The 21243-nt window shown below is 40.9% G+C and overlaps 1 protein-coding gene and 1 long non-coding RNA gene across 8 annotated transcripts in view; one reads left to right on the top strand and one right to left on the bottom strand.

Moving 5' to 3' along the window:
• LOC129762992 (uncharacterized) overlaps positions 1-16956 on the top strand; it is a 464623-nt gene extending 447667 nt beyond the window's left edge. For 6 of the 7 annotated variants that reach the window (XM_055761656.1, XM_055761661.1, XM_055761657.1 and 3 more), the window contains one exon: positions 48-16956. In XM_055761656.1, the coding sequence (XP_055617631.1) occupies positions 48-474 (427 nt within the window). In that variant the 3' untranslated portion in view covers positions 475-16956. The remainder of the gene's footprint in view (positions 1-47) is intronic. The other variant, XR_008740772.1, reaches the window with a different exon arrangement.
• A 3226-nt stretch (positions 16957-20182) lies between these two features.
• Positions 20183-21243, bottom strand: LOC129762374 (uncharacterized). Its single transcript, XR_008740604.1, has 3 exons — positions 21149-21243; positions 20655-21089; positions 20183-20598 (listed from the first exon to the last, which is right to left on the bottom strand). It is a non-coding gene; the product is annotated as an uncharacterized LOC129762374 (long non-coding RNA).

The raw sequence follows: 21243 nt of genomic DNA, 5'->3' as shown, positions 1-21243 counted from the left end.
AATCCACCTCGAACGTTGCTTTTTTCATCCTTACCTCTTCCCTGTAGATTCCTTCGTCGACTTGAGCGAGCGATACGCCAGAAGGACCGTCTGATAGCCGTCTCGGACGAAGACGCCTCATCCTCACGAGATTCACCGAAGGCAACCTCGCCGCTGCTGAAAAAGCAAGACAGCTCTCCGCTGGCCCGCGGACACCAACGAAAGGAAATCGTCATTGTGGAATCACACAATGAGAGGACGCCACTGCAGACACAATCGCAGAACAGCACCGGCCTGCAAGCCCATCACTACCACCAGCCTAAGCAGCAGCAGCAGCTACTGATGCCATCGAGTACTGCCGGGATCAAATCCCGTCAGAACTTCAAGATGTCCCGCCAGAAGCGGGTGGCCAACAGCCGCGTGGGTTACAACGAACAGCCCTGGCAGGAGCGCGAGCAAAAATTGCTCGGCAGTGGCGATGTAAATAGTGACTAAGTGTAAATACTAGCTTAAACTCGAATAGTGGAAAATGTGACATTTTACGTTTAGTAACCACCCTCTTCCAGCGAAAATCATAAAAAGGTCCCACACAGTAGGAAACTAAAGAAAAAAATATGTCGTGTTATTTAGGTTCGTTTGTCGTAACTCAATGCACAAAACAACATGAACGCAATCGTTACAAGCGGATGGCTACCTTCTCAGTGTGATTTGTGTCCACAGGCACTGTTACCGTTTAAATGCTAAGCTATTCTAGCCTACACTTTTCGAAAGATTGTACGAACGATGTGAATAATGTAAAATGTAACTAATCAAAAACCGTAACCAGAGAAAAAAAAACTAAAAAGCAAGAAAATTCTACAGCAATACATAGGACACCTTTTTCTAAATAAAAAAAAAACAACAAACTCAAGCAAGAGGTATAAAACTGTTAAACATAATACTAAACTAAAGCTGTGTGTTTTTGTATTCCTTTTTACACAAGAAACAAAACTCACGTTTTAATCTAAGAAGCGAATAGCAGATTTTTTATTGAACATAGAAAAAATTACAAGTCCTCACCTGGCTTGCAACCTTTGAATGTGTTCAGTTTATTTACGAATTGATCTATTGACGCGAGCTGTCTAATTTCACACTGTAAAAATATCTAGAGAACGAAACACGTGTATATACACCACTGCGAGATGTCGGTATGACATCGAGAAGCGCATTGTTTGTGGCCGGCCCTTTCTGTAAAAATAAAATCGCGCACGAAAAACACAACCATGTACATACAAAAGTGCAAAACGCAGGTACAAGTCATTGCAGAAATTGATGCTAAAAGAAAGGACTTCTTATTATTTCTACAGTTTCCGAAGGAATCGCCTAGAACGAACGTTTAACTCATACACTCATCCAGAGCGAAGAAGATGCCTTCGGGAGAGCGAACAATAGAATCGCTGGAAGGATATCTAGACATCAACAACAACCATAAAAAACGAGGCAAACGTGTAGATTGGTAGGTCACCTGAATTGAGACTGATTTTTTAGAACACGAAATCGAAAATAAGCTTGTTGCACAGCTGATAAACGTGACAAGTGACAGAAGACACGACAATTGAACCGGGTAGCATTCCAACAGAAGTAGCCGCGGATGAACCTTGTGAAGTTACAGCAGGATACAGTAGCCGGAACGAAAAAAAAAGAGAAAGAGAATACGTACACATAGATGAAACATAACCATAGGAATAGCTGCAATTGTGATGCACTGGTGGCGGAATTGGAGATTCTTCTTTTTGCGGTTGTATTAAGATTTAACCTTGGCCTCGATTGTGTTCTCAATTGTTATTTATTTTGCTCAAATTTAAGTTGGTTCAACTATCATGGTTTACGTACGTGTACCATGTCTAAAGTGACCAGATGGTCAAAGGTCTAACGCGGGACACAAAAAACAAAACGTTATGTATATACGTTATGTGAACATTAACCATAGTTTAGCGAGTCTAAACTGATCAGTATTATTTCTTTCTGAGTATCGTCATTCAGTTGTGATTTTTCGGTGGTTTAGATTTTGTTTACGCCTGAAAATCACTTTCAATTCATTTTTCATCCAATTTAGTGTTAACGTATGCATTAAGAAAAGGACTATTTTCGGATGGCCATGAAAAAAAACTACAAAAAATAATTTAATGGAACAAATTTTCCTTAAATATTACGTTTATGAGGCGTACAACAAAAATTATTCAAGGCTGTTGATAAGCAGCAACAGCACTGTCAAGCAACTTCATGATTTTTTCATACTATACTATACATACTATACAGCACAGGAGTTGGACATCCTGATACACTTTGTGTCCACCAGACATAGCCGATCTGGTATTTACAACATCCTCTCCCTGGCGTTCCTTAACCCTCTACAGACAAGACTCGCGGATTCTCTTTTCAAATTATTCAGACAATATTTACAATAGTCACCCCCACTAGAACGTCTTTAGAATATTTTCATCTATCACACATACACATTGTTTTTATGCTGGCAGTTTTCTGCTAGGAGTATTTTATGTCGAAAGACGGAAATTGGAGATAAATGTTGAGTAGTTTTTTTAGATAAATAAAAAACTTGGGCGGTAGAGGGTTAAGCCGGGAGATAGAAACAACCGGCCAAACGGTGAAGGAGAATCTGGCCAAAATGGACATTTTTATGCGGAAGCGTCAGACGAGACCGGCAGTATCTGAGCAGCAGGCAATCACCCAGAAGGAGTAGCTGCAGGTGCTGGTGAAAAACTTCTTTCCGGCGAAAGAAGTGAAAAACCTCTTTTCGTGCTCATAATGGAAGACGAGACGTGCTTGATGTTAGAATTCAACAAATGGCCGGGAACCGAGTACTTTACGTTCCCAAGGTAAGCGATGACGTCGAATATATCATCCACATCAAGTTCTCGAAGAAGGTCCTTCTCTGACAGACGAGAAGGGGATGTCCAAGCCGCTCTTCTTTCGAGTCATATGGTGAACGGGGAACGAGTACGAAGTGCTTGCCGAAACTAGCGAAAGTGATGTGGTCTTTATGCCGAAACGGGGATCAGCCCATTATGCCAAAAGATCACTGGAGAATAGATAATGGATCGACTGGAGATAAACATTGTCGCGTAGACCGCCAACCTTCCCAACATACCCCAGCTGCGGCCTATAGAAAACTTTTAAGCGAATGGCGAAAATGGAGAGATAGCTGACTACCAAAGCCACGGAAAGGTAAAAAAACATGTCGACATACATCTTTTCATCAGTCATGATTGAGGTTCCGGCCAACATTTGCTTCATTTGCGATACTTCATCAAACAACCCTGCCTCTTCCTGTCCAGCATACACTAGTTCATCCGGCTTATTTAACACGTTAAGCCCTGACCGAGCTAGAGGACCAAAGATGAACTTTTCGTTTGACTCACGTTGGTCTCTGCGGATCAATAGGGGACTTTTATAAAAATGATTATAAATCTTTATGAAAATCTTAAAAATAAATCTTTATAAAAATCAATTTTCCGATTTTGTAGCTGTCGTTCCCTGTTGACACTATTTAAACAAAATGTCCACTGTCGGTGCGATGAAACCAGTTCAACGTATTAATCGTTGAATGAATTGGAAGCGCTCTTGAACAGTCTGACGAATAAAAGTTTTATTGGATGAACCTCAACATCCATTTTAGAAAATCAACATGATCAAATTGTAATACTGAAATATATTGATATCACGGGACATTTTCATTCCTTTTGCCAAATGCGGGACGTTTCGCGGGACGTAATCCTACGCGGGACATTTTGTTGAAATGCGGGACTGTCCCGCGTAACGCGGGATGTCTGGTCAGTTTAACCATGTCTCTATGAGTGGAAATACGTCAACTCTGTCGATTGAGAAAGCACACAGGCAACACCGATCAGGTGTGGAGCTTCCACGCTAACCATTGGCGCCGTTGATTTTCACCATTATAATCCCTGGTTACATAAAAAAAATAGAAGAGATTCCCACCGAAGAGCGCAGCTTTCACCACAGGAAAATACGTTCTCCACATCCGCCTTGAAGTGCGCTGCTCTTCGACGCCGCTTTTAACCCGGAAACAATGTCATACCACTTCGTACAGCCGACAAAGAGGTATTAACGCTGAAAAACCTTGAACTCCAAACGTAACGGTCTCGTTTTCGAAATTTGAAACTTACCTCCCAGTACGGAAATAAAAGACGTAGTCCTACGTCAAAACATCGAAACATTGAAATTCCAAACTCTGTACGAAATCTGCTCCCAATGGACGAATTTACGTTAGAATTGGAACCAGATGGCGCAGCGAGTAAAATGATGATGTTTTGTTTTTTTGATATGAAATTGGTTGATTTGTTTTGAAAAATCAGTAACTTTCTGCAAATTTCCCGGATTCAAGTATTCTTTCTACGTTGAAAAGGTTACATATGACATATGACGAATGATTCGGTACAAGTGTTATAATTGAGGGGCTTAGAATGAGAGGGGTGTAAGTGATTTGATCGATTTATCTACATCGACTCTCTCTTTTGGTCATAACTTCGCTGCAAAAACATTCCCAGCTGTATTTGACAATGTGGAAGATAGGTCAGAACCTCATCTGTCGGATTCTATATCAAACTTAATTTGGAACGTTTTTGCAGTCGAGTTATTAACTAAATAAAAAGTTGATGAAGAGAAATCGATCAAGTCACTTACACCCCTTGCATTCTAAGCCCCTCAGTTTAGATTTTCTCACTAGGCAAATGATGGGTGGCATTTGTTGCGCTTCAAAATTTGCAGATCCTTCTCGTATCGGCCGAAAGAAAGCCCCGGCATAATCAATGATATCAATCAACTTGAAATGATGTCGATTGCATCGTCATTATTCACAGTTTGAGCTTCTGAAAAATGTCCGGAAGTTAGTGCTCATAACCTATATTCACTATCAAACATAAAAATTTCGAAGATTATCTATGACTTTGGTCCAATCGGGTGTTAAGACCATTGTAAATAGACAAAAATAGAATTTTCTTACCAATTACTGATGACATGTAATGTCTAAAATGATTTTAAATAGAAATTAATGAAAATAATGACGACCGAATCGCTCTTTCAAGTCCGCAAAATAAACAAACATCATCACTTTTGTAGTTCTGAGCCCTAATGTAGGTATCGCATGAGCTCCTTCAGCTTTGCGTAAATTCGTCAATTAGCTCAGTTTCTTCTGGGGAAATTGGTTCTTAATTCTGACTCCTCGAAAGTATAGTAGAGAAATTCTCATTAGCTAATTCAAATTTAAATTGCGAATGCGAATTTTTTGATTATTGGGATAAGCAGAACCTGTTGTACAATTATGAAAAAATATAATTATCAAAATTAATAATAAGTAATGCTCGAAAATTGACATGAAGACAACAATAACGTATACAGGAATACCTATCTTCGTGCTGTTTTTTTGTGCTATCTTTTTTTCTACAATTTTCTGTTCTGGTGCAGAGTTTTTTTTTTGGCAATTTTTTTTTTGTGTGGTATATGAAAAGAAGCATATTTGACGAAGTTATCGTCCATTTAGTTTTTTTCGATGGTCTATATGTATTTCATCGCAAAGCAGGGAAACAAACGTAATTCGAACGGTGAACGGCGTGGATTTGAGTTATTTTCTTGGGGGAAACTTTTTCTATGCGATCCCCATCTACCGCACACCGGTTTTTTTTTTTCAAATTGTTTTCACGACTTCTTAAAGCTACTGGTGAAGTTGTGCATGATTTTTTATGCGATTTTTTTGTGCGGTCCCTATCCCCCGCACAAAAAAAGGTTTTCCTGTACATTTAAGAAATGGACAAATTTTGGATGCCGTTAAAAAAACCTACAAAATATAATTCGATGAACCAAAATTTCCTTTATTGAGCCTTCTACAAAAATGCACCGGCGCCCTTATCAGTTGATTCATAACAGTCTTGGCGAAAACTGTGAAACAACTACGTTCGATACTTCGTTCATACTGCCAATTTCTCCCCAGAGCGCGAAGAAGTTGGACATACTAAGGCACTGCTTGTCCGGTGGATAAAGCCGACCCGGCATTTAAAACATCCTCTCTCTCTCCAGGAGAATGGCGAGAGCGTCGAAAGGAAGCCTGGTTCTGATGGTCCGACAATGCTGAGCAACCGTAAAGTGTAGCAGCAGCTAGAGATGTATACCGAGATCATGGTAGCCTCATCGTCCCGCGCCTTGGAATTGAGGTCGGAGCAATCGGTCAAACTCAGGGGTACGACTAAAACGTCAAATCCCTCATATTGCCAGTGTACCCAATATTGCTGCGGTTTACTGACATTTTGGTTCAATGAATTACTGTTGTGTACAACTCGGTGCGGTTATATAGTCGAATAGTGGCTAACTTTAAACTCCATGTTAAATGTGAACACCTCCATGTGAAACCGGAATATGAAAATCGCTCATGCAGTTAGAATAAAGCAGCGCATTTTTCGATTTCAATCCTCGTAAATGATATGTTGATAAACAAATGACGCCAAATTGATTTTGATTTTGGGTAGCCTATATTCAATTGATGTCTAACCCCTGGTCAAACTATGAACAAGTACATTTTTGCGGAAGCGTCAGTCTAGGCCGGCCGTGTCTGAGCCGTAACCAATCACCCAGAAAAAGCGGCTGGCAACAAATCACTTGAGATGGACCGAAAGATAGACGTGGTACCGAGGTTCGCTGACCTTCCCAAAGGCCCCCAGCTGCAACCGATAGAAAATTGCTTGGCGAACTACAAACGAAGGAGCTACTCCAATAATTTTGTGGTCAAACAGAAAAGCAACTAATCGCCAATGTCACGACAAATCTGAAGAACATGCTGACGAACATCTTCTTATCGATCATGGCTAAGGTTTCTATCATCTACCGTAAGGCTACCCTGCAGGGCGTCGAATATTTTTTTAATAAGGATCAATCAATGTAGCATTCAAGGAAAATTTCGGTCCATTGAATTATATTTTGTAGTTGTTTTTATTTTCATCGTCATCCGAAAGTTGTCCTTTTTTTAATGCATAGGTTACCTCAAGTCTTTTACTTGTGTTCATCGGTTGCCTAAGTAAATACCATGCTTAGGATTTAGATTTAGGATTCCGTAATTTGATCGAGATCGACTTTTGTACTCTGCAATTCGTTCGAGATCCAAACCCAATCGACATATTCGTGAAGCTATTTACTATATCAATCTAGCATTCCCGAAGGCAGTTTTAGATTTTGGAAATTTGAATGAAAATTATTTCTTGATATTATTTGAATACTAAGAACACGTCGTTCAAATCTTTAACCAATTATTTTTCATTAAATTTCCTAGTATTACCGCTAATCATCTATATGAATAAAAATGGAAGAACTAATGTGTTGGTAAGCGGAAAACCCGAGGAAGGAATGGTCCGATTTGAACCTTCTTTATTTTACGGTATCCGTCTCGTGCGAAATAACGCACTCCTATATTAGCTAGCGTCTATAATATATACTCTATATAAATAAAAATGAAAGGCCAAATGTGTTGGTAAACGCAAAACCCGAGGAAGGAATGATCCGATTTGAGCCGTCTGTATGTTGTTGCCTTCCCGTAGATCAATGTTACGGAGAGAGAAAAAACGAAAAAAATTCGGGAATCTCTGAAGGAAGGTCGAAAAATTCGGAAAATTTAATTTCCATATGTTCCATAATTACATCCTGGTAAATAATGTTAGTCCATGTGTTTGCTGAATGGGTGGATATGAGTGACAGTTCTTGCTGGAGGAAGTGGTGACATCCTTGGAACCACTGGAGTCACCTTGTAGGTCCTACACCACGTACACTCTTTCTTAGCCTTCCTGAACGCAGCCCGCATCTCCGACACATAGAACTTCTGACTCATCTCGTTGACCGCTGTTTCCGTGTTGAAGTGTTTGCTTTGGCGATGATACCAGTCAACGAGCAGCTGTGTCCCGTAATGACCTTTGGCAAGAATTATGAAATCTGCGGACAGTTGCTGTGCATTGGTGATACGCATACGCAAAACCCCTTGGTCGTCCAACACAGGGGATAGTTTAACAATTTTACTGGTCTTCTCGAGCTTTAGCCACTGGAAGATGTTGGTTTCTATTAAGGATCACAACTTCATCCCCGTATGCTTCGTACTGAATCAGGCTGAAGATAGTCCATTCCGCTTTCTGCAACTCGTCCCGGTTCAACTACCCAGATCATTCCGTTGAGTAATGCTCCATTTTACGGCGACAGTTGTCTATAAACCTGTTCACATACGCTATCGTACACACTAATCGTTATCACTTCGAATATCTTTCAAAATATATCTGTTGCTGCCTGATGTGATGATAAATAATGAAGGTATATTGCACGAAGCTCCTCCGTTATTTCAACCAAGACGGGTCTATGGTACTAGGTGAGGCCGTTTCGTCACTAAGTTGGTTAGGGGAGCGGAATATGAAAACAGAACGGAGGAAAGCAGAAGGGGAATTATTTGCTTGTAGCGTGAAAGAGACAGACTGATCACGAGCGAGCTTCGGCACTAGCGTATTGTGTTTTGTTTACAAACAAAACACAGTAGACTTCAAATATGGCTGAAGAGTGGTTTTAGCAGGTTGGCCCACCTTAGGATATACTTCTAGGCGCCTTGATTTCAACCACACATGGAACTTGCTATGGTCAGGTGTCTGGCTCTTGATACAGGAACACTGGTGCTTGAACCCAACGACTGTTCCTACTTATGTTAGGGCCCTTGCCCCATTTGGTTGCTTCGTCGGCTACGTTCCAGCGAGAAGGATCCCACCACCACTCGTCCACCTGTGTGTCAGCTCAAGAATTTCCGTCACACGAAATGCAACGTACTGCCGATATTTTCGATGATCCGACCTTAACCAGGAAAGTACGATGCTGGAGTCGCTCCAGAACACTCTGCGAACTATCGGCAGTGTATGATTGTCTTCTACCGATTTTGACAGTTTTGCACCAAGAACAGTCGCCGCCTGCAATTCTAATCTGGGAATTGAGAGCAGTTTTAGGGGAGCCACTTTTGTCTTTGCCAAGACAAGTGAGCAGCGAACTGCAGAGCTATCCACGATGCGAAAATAAGCCAAGACAGCGTACGCTTCCTCACTTGCATCTACAAAAATATTCAACTCCAAGGAACGATAACTTTTATCCGAATATCAAGGAAAATAACAGCGGGGGATTTGGACCTCCTCAAGTTGATCCAACAGTTTAGTCCATCGTCTCCATGCATCGAGTAATTCGTCTGGTATGGAATGGTCCCAATCCGTCTTGCACAGAGGTTTTGTACCAATATTTTACCGTGAACTACAACTACAGCTACCAATCCCAAGGGGTCGAATATACTCATGACGACTCTTAGAGTTTGTCTTTTCGTTGGAATAACAGTGTCGCCAAGCTGTGATCGAATCTCTTCTCTGAATAGGCCTTGGAACACAAAAACTTCGGGTGAATTGGACAACCAGTTGCGTATGATGAATTCAGTTCTAGAATGTACTTCTTTCACCTGCTGTGCTAGTTCGACTGCTTCATTCACGGTGTTTGTGCTGTACAGTGCCGAAAATATTCACGTTCACAACATTCAAATTCGGCGAATTCAGCCTGCCTTGTATTGATAACCTACTGCTCAAGCGAGAGTCGATAAATATGGAAAACAGTATCAATGAACACCAGTGGCATGAACAACAACATCAGCTTGCCATGAAGTTCATTTTTCATTTGCATCTTCATTTTGGCCATGATATTCGTAACGTCGAAGTTGAAGATCATTGCGTGTTAGTTGAAATCAAAGCATAAAATTCAACGTTAATCCATTGAGAGTGAAACCGATAACACAAAATTCTTGTTTTTTGGCGACTTCGGCAATAGAATGTATAGTATAACTCTTGCTATGTTTTATGAATATATTTGACTTGAAAGTCACTATAATACAGTATAAAAAAGGAACGGAACGCTCAACGCTGTTCAACGCTAAACCTCACTCAGCCGCTCAACACCGCACAACGGTCAACGCTCAACGAAAACTAATGTTGCCTTTTCCGGATTCCTGGTTCTTTCTTTTTTTCTAAATATGAAAATCAAACACGATTTTAATAAAAAAAAATCACTGCAAGCGATGAAGATCAACTTAACGTTCGTGATAATCACCTGAAAATATTGACAGTAATAAAAGTGCCTGAATGCAGGCTTTGCGAAAATCGTTCATGCTGTTTTCGTTTAATATACCAGACAAAGTTCACGCGTCTCGACTCTTGTGTTATACTCATTATAACAGATATGGCGTTGATCGTCAACAGAAGAGAATTCATCCGACACTGGGAAAAATCTAATTCCATCATTCGTGAATAAATTTTGATAATTTGTGGCACTGGTGCTGTATACAAAATCGTCAACAACATGATGCTCCACCATTACTTTTGCTGCCAGTGGATACTGATCAGAGAACTCCTGAGCGTTTAGGTTTTCAAAAACTGAGCTACCGACGGCGAACAGGAAGCGCCGAATATCGCGACGTCCGTAACGAAGAGCTCATACGGGTCTTACTGCAGCTGCATGGTGGAGCCTTGAATAACAGATGAATTATGCCTACCTGGTGAAGAGAGAATACCTTGAACGAGCAGACAGGAGAGTAAAGAAGAGGAAACAGGAGAGTGGGTTCGACGGCGACAATGAGGAAGATAGGCGTGCGAATTGACTAGTTAACTGTGAAATCTTGGTGTAATAATAAATGTTTAAAAACCGGTGATATAGTGAATTCTATAACGAGTTGGAGAAATCGTCTTACCACAAGAACAGCTGTGCTGATTTGTCTTCCGGTCTAATAAGAAGGCTTATCTCGAGTATGTCTGCACCGAAGACCACCTCAAGCTGTCGGAAAGGTCACAACACTGAAGGAAGCGGTATGAGCAAATCCGGACCTCCAGCAGAGCGGAGTTCAATGATTAGTCTTGAACTTTTGCCGCAGCATCCCAGACCAATCGTACCTTATTCGGTTTTTTTGGGTCCATGACCACGTTTAAGGGCAGGTACCAGGTTCGTCGAGGGTCAAAGTTACTTAGCTCCTCAGGATCAGTTTTGTGTGCGTATCCTTTAGCTTGATACTGCTGCATTTGATGTCTAACATTTTCGTATAACTCGGGCTTGGATGCCAGACGGCGTTCTAGACATCGCAAGCGCCTTTCGGTCATGGGCTTACTGTTCGGGAATCCAATGCAATCGTATTTCCGAAATAAGCCTTGTAGCTTGTAGCTTTCCAGAAGCTGTGCGAACGGTTGTACTCTCCAGTATCTCACCCGCACGCTGATCATCGTCAGATTCCACCACGGATGATTTGGCCGAGCCGATATCTTAAAAAACTCTTTCACTAAATTGTGTAGGTCCTCATCCGACGAATAAGCGCAAATATGGAACTGATGATGAACTGCCGTTTTGACGTAGGACTACGTCTTTCATTTCTATACCGGGGTGTAAAATCAAAATTTCGAAAACGAAACGTTTCGCCGGAGACCGAGATTTTGAGGATTAATAGCTCCTAAACAACTGAAGGAAATGTTATAATAAACACTTCATTCGAAAGATAAAATATCTACGCGTTATATACTTGTTACTATATGATCCAAAAACTTGTTTCAATAGCCTGAAAATTGCTTTCAAAACAGACTATTGAAATCACCAATCGGTATACAGGGAAACTTCGATATAACGTACCCTCGATATAATGTCACTCGATATAACGTACATTTTACCTCGATATAACGTACACATATCCAAAGTGTAGAGGAAAAAAAATCAATATTTTTTTCCTGATAGAATGAATTATCTGTATTGTGATGACCAAACAAGTTTTGTACCTTCAATCAATCCCGAAATACAGCTGGTTTTGTGATTCCGGATTCTAAATGAATCAAGCTTTAATCAACAGTGAGAAAGGAAGCATCATGAGAAAGACTGGCTTCATCTTCTGATTGAAGTTATTCATTAACATTACTAAAACAGCAACACAATAATGTATTATAGACTACGTTTGTGAGTACTTTATTATGCTTCGATATAACGTACAATTCGATACAACGTACAGTTTTGAAAGAGAAATGTACGTTATATCGAAGTTTACCTGTATAAGCGAGCACCGCTCGGAAATCCACTCAGTTATAATTGAACAGCGATTGGAGCATGTTGCCGCTGTTGTGGTGAAGCTTACTTCGTTCATCATGAAAGTGCTGATGAACGGTGTCACCAAAAGCCTGTTTGTGCACTTTAGGCCAGAAGGGAATGCATCAGGACGAAAGCGATGCCACTGAAAAAGCGACCAAGAAAGTACCAGCATCGAAAAAACGGTTCCGCTTGAGGCATCGGAGCAGCCGCCGCACATACACATACACGCGCGCAACTCTTTTCGTTTGGTTGTTATCCAGCATCGAGAAGAATCTGGTAAGATGTTATCGTTGCTGAAAAATAATCTGCCAGTTCCCATTAGAATTGAAAATTACATTCAAGCGAATGAGTTTATTTTAATGTTTTCTGTCCATATAAGACTGCAACTAAATACATTTGGTTTTGTGATTTTTCAAACAAGTGCAATTAGCGGGTAAGCTTCTGAAGATTGTTCTTCCCCATCAGTAGAATATTTTCGTATACAATATTGCATAAAACCTTGCGCGTAACGCTCTCGTTTTCGAAGTCTCCCAAATATTCATTTATTCATTCATTCAGAATGAAGTCAGATTCAACTTCAAATAAAAGATCACTAAATCAACGATAGTCCTACGTCAACCTTGCGGTTATACAACATATATAACACACTTTCTGTTTTTGCTTCTGCGTTCAACGTTCTATAAATTTCCAACCCAACCATATTTTGGTCGCCATCGGATCACCTTTTGAACCTTCCCGAAGCATCAAGGTTGCCTTTAGGAATGAGTTGTCCAAACGTTCCAGAATTGTAGGAGATGCTGATTCATAACTGTGCACGGATCAACCACGAAGTTGTGGAAACTGTTTACGCAGTGCTGAGTAGTCCAACGATTAAACTGGAAGATACAAGTTCTTCACAGTGTGCATCTTTTTCAGAACGTGCCGCTTCAAACTCCCCAGGATCGAGATCTCCATCTTGTCTAGTTGTGAATCCCCTTCCATGCGCTCAATGTCACTAGTCCATTGCAGACAGAGGGGATGGATATCGTCCTAGCTTTCGCGCTGTTGCTGATTCTAACAGTATGATCGATGAGCCGTCATCAAGGAACGCATAAGTCCGAATGGCCCTTCCGTTGCCGTGCAGCGTCACTGGAATCACCTGGAAAAGAATCAAAGACTGTAGTTGACGATGGAGCGTGCTTCTAGTATTCGGGACATCGATCGTCTGCGATAATTCTGGTTTTCCGGGATGGAGGAGTTTGTGGTGTCTGTCGTCGCATCCGTTCTCACCACACAACCCTACTTTACACGGAAATTTTCGGTGACCAAGGTGACCATCGCCGACACAATCATCGTTCTTGGACTAGTTTCCAACGGTCACCAAGCGTCAAGTTCCGAAAGGTGGTAAAGTCCTTGATTTTATGACCTTCCTTCACATAGGCTGTACAGGGTTTGGGTTGATATTCCTTACGAATCAAATTGTTTGATCCGCTGGCTGCGTAGTATGTAGATTTCTCAGTATTGTGTGCGTTCACGAATAATTTTTCTTTTGGTTTTTGTTTATCCTGCTTACCAGCTCGTTGACCATCTGTATCGTGGGTAAAAGTGACATCGCTTGCTGCAACCACGATCTCGTCCATGAACGAACCGAAGGTGGAAAGATCAACAACAGGACGAGTTCGTTTGATAAGCGACCAATTCAGTTCGATATTGACTGGTAACTTTTCCACCAGTTCCTGCCTCCTGCTAATAGACGGGATCTGCCATTTGCTGTGAGTTGTGACCGTGAAATGAAAATGGTGGGGAAACTGGTACCTCGTGAATAGAAGTCGAATTGGCTGCCATGCAACTAACCATAGGAGTAACTATCGAGGACAAGCAAGCGGAGACTGTATGAACGGAAGAGTTATTCGCATTCGATTGAGGAGTGCTTCTGTGTGGCGGTATGAAAGCCTGAAGCAGGAAGGGGGGACTACATGGTTCGGTCGGCGTAGGAGGAGTATAATTAATTATTGATTCTATATTTCGTATATTTAGCGGCGTAGACTCAAAAGTGGGTTGGCTCGCTGCGCATATCGAAACAGCTCCAGTAGATCTAGATCACGCCTGACTTACCGATCTGCTTATGGGAAACTCATATAATGGAATTCTTTCCGGCATGGATAATGGTACCGGTGGCTGGTTTTGGTGTGCGACTGACTGATCACTGATGGTTGAGCGGACTGCTTAGCCGCCAGCTGCATCCGAAGGCTGTTCTGGAGCTCGAACAGCTGCTTTGTCAATTCTTCTGTCGTCGACGTTGCGGAAATATTGAAGTCCACCACAGTCGGTCGATTGCAATGACCGGGAGAGATTTTATGCGAACCGGAAGCGTATCGCTGTTTCGTCGATCACTTGTACAGTAGACGTCATGGAGTGGAGAAACGCCCTTTGAAATATCCGCAAAAGTGCGTTCCGAACGTTCCTTCAAAGAGCGCTTCTGTTTCTCCCAGCGACTCTTGTAAGTTTCACAAGCTGAGAGCACGTGTGGAGTTCCCCCGCAATATGGGCACTTATGCTCAGTCGCACTGCAGGATTCCCCCACATGTTGCTCTCCACAAGTTGCTCAGCGCTAATCTGAAGTGTGATCAACTGACTTGCATTTTTGGCAAGTCATGGGCTTTGGCACAAAGAGTCGCACCGGCAGTCTCAATTTGTCCACCATGACGTAGTAAGGGAGAGCGGAACTAGTAAAACTTACTCGAAACGAGTCGGACGGCGTGAATTTAGTTTCTCTCCCTTCCTGGGAGACTTTGCCTTGTTGGAGGCAGTCCAAGATCTTGACTTCCATCGAGGGGAGCTTCTTGAACTTTCCAATTCCTTTTTTAATAAAATAACACGTCAGACCCGTTTCTGTTATCACCCCCGCAACTTCTACGTTATGGCAGGGCACGTATGCGCGACATTCTAAAATGAACTGCTGGTCGACAACAATGGCGTTAGCTTGCATCCGATCTGCCACAACGTTTTTCTTATGTTATATTGAGTCTACACATTCATATGTAATCCACCAAAAATTCCTGATACTCAACGAAAAGAAACTCCTCTTCCGCCAGCGATTAGCAATATGTTAGAAATATATCAATACATTAAAAATTCGCTCAATACACACAGAAAACCGCACCGATAGTAGAGTTTAGCCGGAAGCCGGAAAACCTCCGAATAGGCCCTCCATAGTTATCAGTTCTAGTCAGGATACAAGAGCGTGACCTAAAAAGGGCAACGTCGATGTTTTGTTTCAAACTCATGCTTCTTGTTAACATTAGATTCCAATTCCATCCTAGTTCTACAGTGACAGTGAACCAAGTCTTGCTTACTAGTTATATTTGAGAGTGGAAAACCAATTGTCTGACATCCACCACACAAACCACTCAACAGCAATTGCTTGCTAGGTAAACAACTATTGAAACATACGGGTCTTTCTATCTAAGTGTAAAACTTGCATGAATGCTTGCCTTTTTTCGACGACGACAAATCTTTAATTTTAAGCTGATCTCATTCGTCTCTATATCTATATATGTCCTATGATGAAGACACAAAAAAAGCAAAAAATGTTCCTGCCTCCAATTTCAAGCGTGCTTCTCTTTTGAATGAATAAAACGAAAATGTGTATGCATGCTGCTTTATTCTTTACACAAACTTTAAACCAAAGAGAACTCAACTTTTTCGAGCAAGATGAGACAAAGTTGATCTACTTCCGTCTGGGAGGACTAATGTGTCCCCAAGAAATAAATCCTACTCACTCTATGTCCCCTTCACGTGAAGAAACACGGTCGATTAATAATCTGCGAAACCCTTCGCTCCCCAAAAATGGTGGACCAAACGATTTATTACTGACAAGAGAAAATAAATGAACAAAACGTTAAGTATTGCGGAACTAGAGATTTAATCGGTCGAAGATAAGTAAAAAAAAGTACATTTATAATGAGAAATACACGACTTCTGTGATAACCAAATTTAATTAAAAAAACTTTTTTATAAAACAAACAAAGAAGACAAATGTTACTCATAATACTATGGTAAAGTTTAATGCAAGACAAACCAATTTAAATGTGAACATATTAACATTAAGCAAAGTTTTAAGGTTCAATTAATTCGAGAGTTTGTGTGTGTTGTTCATTTTCATGGAAGCAAATCAAAAAGAAGTTGTTAATTCCTGTTTGAGTCTGCAATTTAAAACATTAAATAATATTCATATACCTACCATTGATAATGATGATGTATACAACTCCCCCCCCCCTCACACACACACAATGAACTAATGTCTCCTCCAAAGAGAACAACTCGCGTATTGAATTGCACCATATATCACCAAGCTATCAGGATGAAGCACCACTGGAAGCTTTCTGTTTTCTTCAACAGCAATAAAACATGGAAAAATTGATCACATTTCCACTGACAGAAACGCAAGACACATACCTTTTTCAACACAACAGACAATGTCGAACAATAATATCAAAAGACATGTAACCGTCACTTTCAAACGCAAAACTAAATCTATGGACAATTGGAAAACCGAGAACTAACCAGATTGCAAAACAAATATACCAATATGTGCACTTTTCATTCCATATAGTAGATGTTAGAAATCACCGATAAAAACAAGAGATAAAAAAACAATCTGTCACGGGGCTAGCAAGCAAATGAAAAAGAAAAGAGAAGAAAACAAACAAAAAAACAGTTCATTTTATCGACAAATTTGTTAAAAATGGAAGAACAAATCCATATAATTTTAAGCATAACAAGTCTAGATATGGCTAAATGAATAAACAAATGTATTGAAGCAATCGTGCATATTCTTTTACTGCATCCGAAAATGATTTTGACGTAGGACTACATCTAACCGGAAGATATAGGGGGTGAAATGGAAATCTAGGCACTCATGTGCCCATTTTTGATTGGTCCATTTTGTGCTCCTCAAATCGTACCGACCAAAACGGGCAACCAGAGCAGCAGCGAAATAGAATGAAGCACGATTGGAAAGGAAAAAGAAAAAAATGAACGAAACATTGGTCGCAGTCTCACACATGCGTAATTCTCGAGCCAGCCAGTCAGCTTAAAAATCCCCGCTCCGCTGCCGTAACGATCATTCTCATTCAAACCGTACACCACATCGGTTCGCATCACAACACATCAACAAACCAACCCAAGCAGCCATGTCTGGACATGGTAAAGGAGGAAAAGTGAAGGGAAAGGCAAAATCCCCTTCGAACCGTGTTGATCTGGAGTTCCCCGCAAGGGTAGCTAGGCCGAGCGCGTTAGTACCAGTGCACCAGTCCACCTAGCCGGCGTTATATAGTTTCGGCCGCCAAAGTGATCGAGTTAGCTGGCAAAGCTGCTCGCGACGATAAGAAAACCCGCATTCGGAACAGAACACATTCGGTTCGGTGGACATCAAGACAACAGGCAGTTGCAGCGAGTGGCGAGTGGCAAACGCAATCGCAAAACGGCATCAGGTAGCAGAAGAAAAAAGTTTGTTCTTTATACAAACTGCTTTGGTGGCAAATCCAGAACAAGGCGGCATCGAGGGCGTTCGAAATGGTTTTTTTTCAAAACCACGAGTACTAAGTTTTCTAAATTGGAACCATTCCATAAAACAAGGCGCTTTTCAGGGCCATTAAACCTTCCAAAAAAGAGTTTAGGAAATACAGTTCAATGCTTTCTTAAACATTATCCAAAATAATAATAAAACACAAATTGATTTTTTCATAATTTGTTTGTCAGGATCTGATGAGTATGTGAATTTGGCAGTTGTTCTGAGCTTATTGATAGTTGGGGACTTTCCTGATTTTTCAATTTCCACCAATTCTTAAATTGTTTCCAGATTGAAAGTACAGTAATTTACAATTAGTTAGACATTTAGCTAATTGGACGGACATGTAATGCGACATATTTAGTTGAACATTTTAGTAAACATAGAGTTCGGGGTCCAAATTATGACCCCACATTGAAAGTCGACACTGTATCACTGTCATCGCAAATGTTCAATTACAGGTTAAAATCGCCTCCAATGCGACACTGAGTGGTGCTTCGGCACGTCGTATTGAATGTAATTTACTGTAAAACATGTCACAAAGCTGGATGGGAAGAAATTTTCCAACTGTGAAAGCTGTGGCGAGTGGCAACAAATCGCTAAACAGGAAGGTTTAGCCGAACAAGATGGGGATATCGAGTGATAACAAAACAATAAACTCTTTAGATTGAAGATAATTTTGTGATCCTGAAAAGGACCCTTTTTAGCCTGCATGTGAATCCAACGAGTGAACAAATCGTAATGAATATATTTTTTTGCCATCGCTCCCTTTTAACGCTCATTCGTTCGTCTCGTTGGACTCGCCCCTCTGGTTGAGTCTGCCGATTTGTCTCTATCCTGTGAGTGTGTACCGCTAGAGTATAAAACAGGCGGACCCCAAAAAATATCTTATTTTCTTTCAAACCGTAAACCCGTGTGGTTGTACGGCATCGTGGACGTAACAAAGGAGGACAAGTTAAGGGAAAGGCAAAGTCTCACTCGAATCGTGCAGGTCTCCAGTTCCCTGTTGGTCGCATTCACTGATTGCTCCGCAAGGGTAACTAGGCCGAACGGATTGGTGCCGGAGCACCAGTATACCTAACAGCGATTATAGAGTTTCGGCCGTCGGAGTGCTCGAGTTGGCTTGCAAAGCTGCTCACGACAATCAGAAAACCCGCATCAAGAACAGAGCAGCTTCGGTTCGGCGCTCATCAAGGCAACAATTAGTTTCAGTGAGTGGCAAAGTGTTTCACCGGCACGTCCCATTAAATGTAATTTACTGAACAACATGTCACAAGCTGGATGGGAAGAAATTTTCCAACTGTGAAAGCTGTGGCGAGTGGCAAACGCAATAGCTAAACAGGAAGGTTTTTTTTCAGAACCATTAACATATTCATAAAGAGTAAACAGTAAACTAATCCATTTTTCAGGTAGATAGGTAGGTATTCACGTAGTAGAAGAAAATAAAACAATATATTTAAAATATATATTTAACAAAAGCTGTCCCCTTTGTATAGTCCTACGTCACTCCGGTTATGTCCCTGACATTACCCACCCGTCTTTTTTTTTAACAGCAATACAGTCTATTTGTGGGTTCGGCGCACTTTATCGAATTTTTAATGTTTCTCCAATACGCTGTACTTGAGTATACCCAGATCTAAACTATCAAAATGTTAGAAATGAACAAATCTGATTCCTCTTGCATGTTTAAGAACAGTTTAATTCTCGGGAGTTTTTAGTTCCCTACAATTCTGAATTCTGTTCTCGTGATTAAACTTTATGTTCAAGATTACTGACCGATGTTTGTCTGTGTGTTTTTAATACATTTTGCCATATTTAGAGTTGTCTTCAAGATAACTTCACAACATTGAATTTCTTGACATCTGGCATCTCTGGCAACATTTCAATCTCAGCCATCTTCGGGTATTCTTTATTATTTTCATGCCATCTATGATTGAATAACTTACTTATACATGACCCGCCACCTAGTGTCATTTCTCAAATTGATGGAATCGGATTATGGGTTTTGTGTACGAAAATCGATGAAAATTGATTACCTTATTCATAGACTCTTTATTGACGCATTTACGTTGGATTTACAACCAGATGGCGCAGCGAGTAAAATGAGGATGTTTTGTTTTTTTGGTATGAAATTCGTTCATTTTCTAGAAGTCAGAATTTTTCTTCAAATTTCCCGGTTTCATGTATTCTTTTCACGCTGAAAAGGTTAGGAAATCCTCATTTTACAATGTGCTATGTACATTACGACCCACATTCCGTTTTGCCTGCCAAGATCAGGTCGATGAAATGTCAACAATCGACCTCAAATTCTGCCACCTTGCAATCGAGTTATCGACCTTTCATATGCATTCATCGAACAACTTGACGCCACTTTTTCGCCAACATGTGCAAGGCGTCGACCTGCTTGCAGCGCTGCTTTCAGCACTGCTTGCTGCTTGTTTGTATTGGTTTGTTATTGAAAATGAAAAGGAAATACATTGATCGATTTTAATCATTTTATTGAAAAAAAAATAATAAAAATCCATGTATAATAAAAATAAGGTATATAATGGAATCGGTGCATCCGGGTTGTCTGGATTGACGATTCAAATCCGACTGAGTACATTGATGAATACCTCCTTGCCCTTGATGACACAGATATGTGGCTGAGGAGGATTCTTCAATGTGCGTGAAGCACGGGATCTCCGATGGGGAAAATTGCTCGAAATACTATCGATGGCCAGGACCTGCTGTTGCTGTTGATGCTGTTCCCCGGAATAGCACCCTGGACTTAAAGGATACTGCTGCGGGAAAGCTGATGCTGTTGGCTGGTGTGACAGAAGTGGAAATAAGCAATGTGGTGATGAGGGAAATCATCTTTCTCACTCGCCGATTGATTGAGTCGGATGTATTCATAGCTGAAACAAAATAAAATGATTAGTAAGTGAAAAGCAGAAATGAATTCCCTACTCACCAGTTGTATGATCCGGATAAAAATGCGAACATTAAAATATCATGCGATTACGTTCGCTTACCTCACCTATTTTCATTCTACTATACAACGGAATCAGTGCATTCGGGTTCTTCCGGGGTGGTAATTCAGCTGAGCAAGTTGATAAATACCTCCTTGTTGAGTTTTCGTGTCTGAAGAGGATTTTTGAATGTGCGCGAAGCACGGAACCTCTAATGAGGAAAGTTCTTCGCAATACCATACCATGGTCAAATTCTGCTGCTGCTGCTGTTAATGCTGTCCCCCGGCATTGCCAACAGGGGTTGTAGGTTACTGCTGCAGGAAAACGGATGTTGTTGGCTGCTGTGATAGAAGTGGAAATCCGCACTGTGGTGATGGGAGAAATCATCTTTCTACCTTACCGATTGATGGAAGCAAACGAGTCGAATGTATTCATAGCTGATAAGACAAGATAAAATAATTAATAATTAAAAAGCCGAAATATATTTCATACTCACCAGTTGTATGATCCATTTGTTTTTGTTTGAGATGACAGTTTAGCGGAGTGGAAAAAAGAACCACCAGTGATGCCATTTGGTTTGTTTAATTATTC

This window comes from Toxorhynchites rutilus, chromosome 1 (genome assembly GCF_029784135.1).
Source record: "Toxorhynchites rutilus septentrionalis strain SRP chromosome 1, ASM2978413v1, whole genome shotgun sequence".
In the NCBI taxonomy this organism is placed as follows: Eukaryota; Metazoa; Arthropoda; class Insecta; order Diptera; family Culicidae; genus Toxorhynchites; species Toxorhynchites rutilus.
Note: the sequence above shows the minus strand (reverse complement) of the source record. Positions and strands in the feature narration are given on the sequence as shown.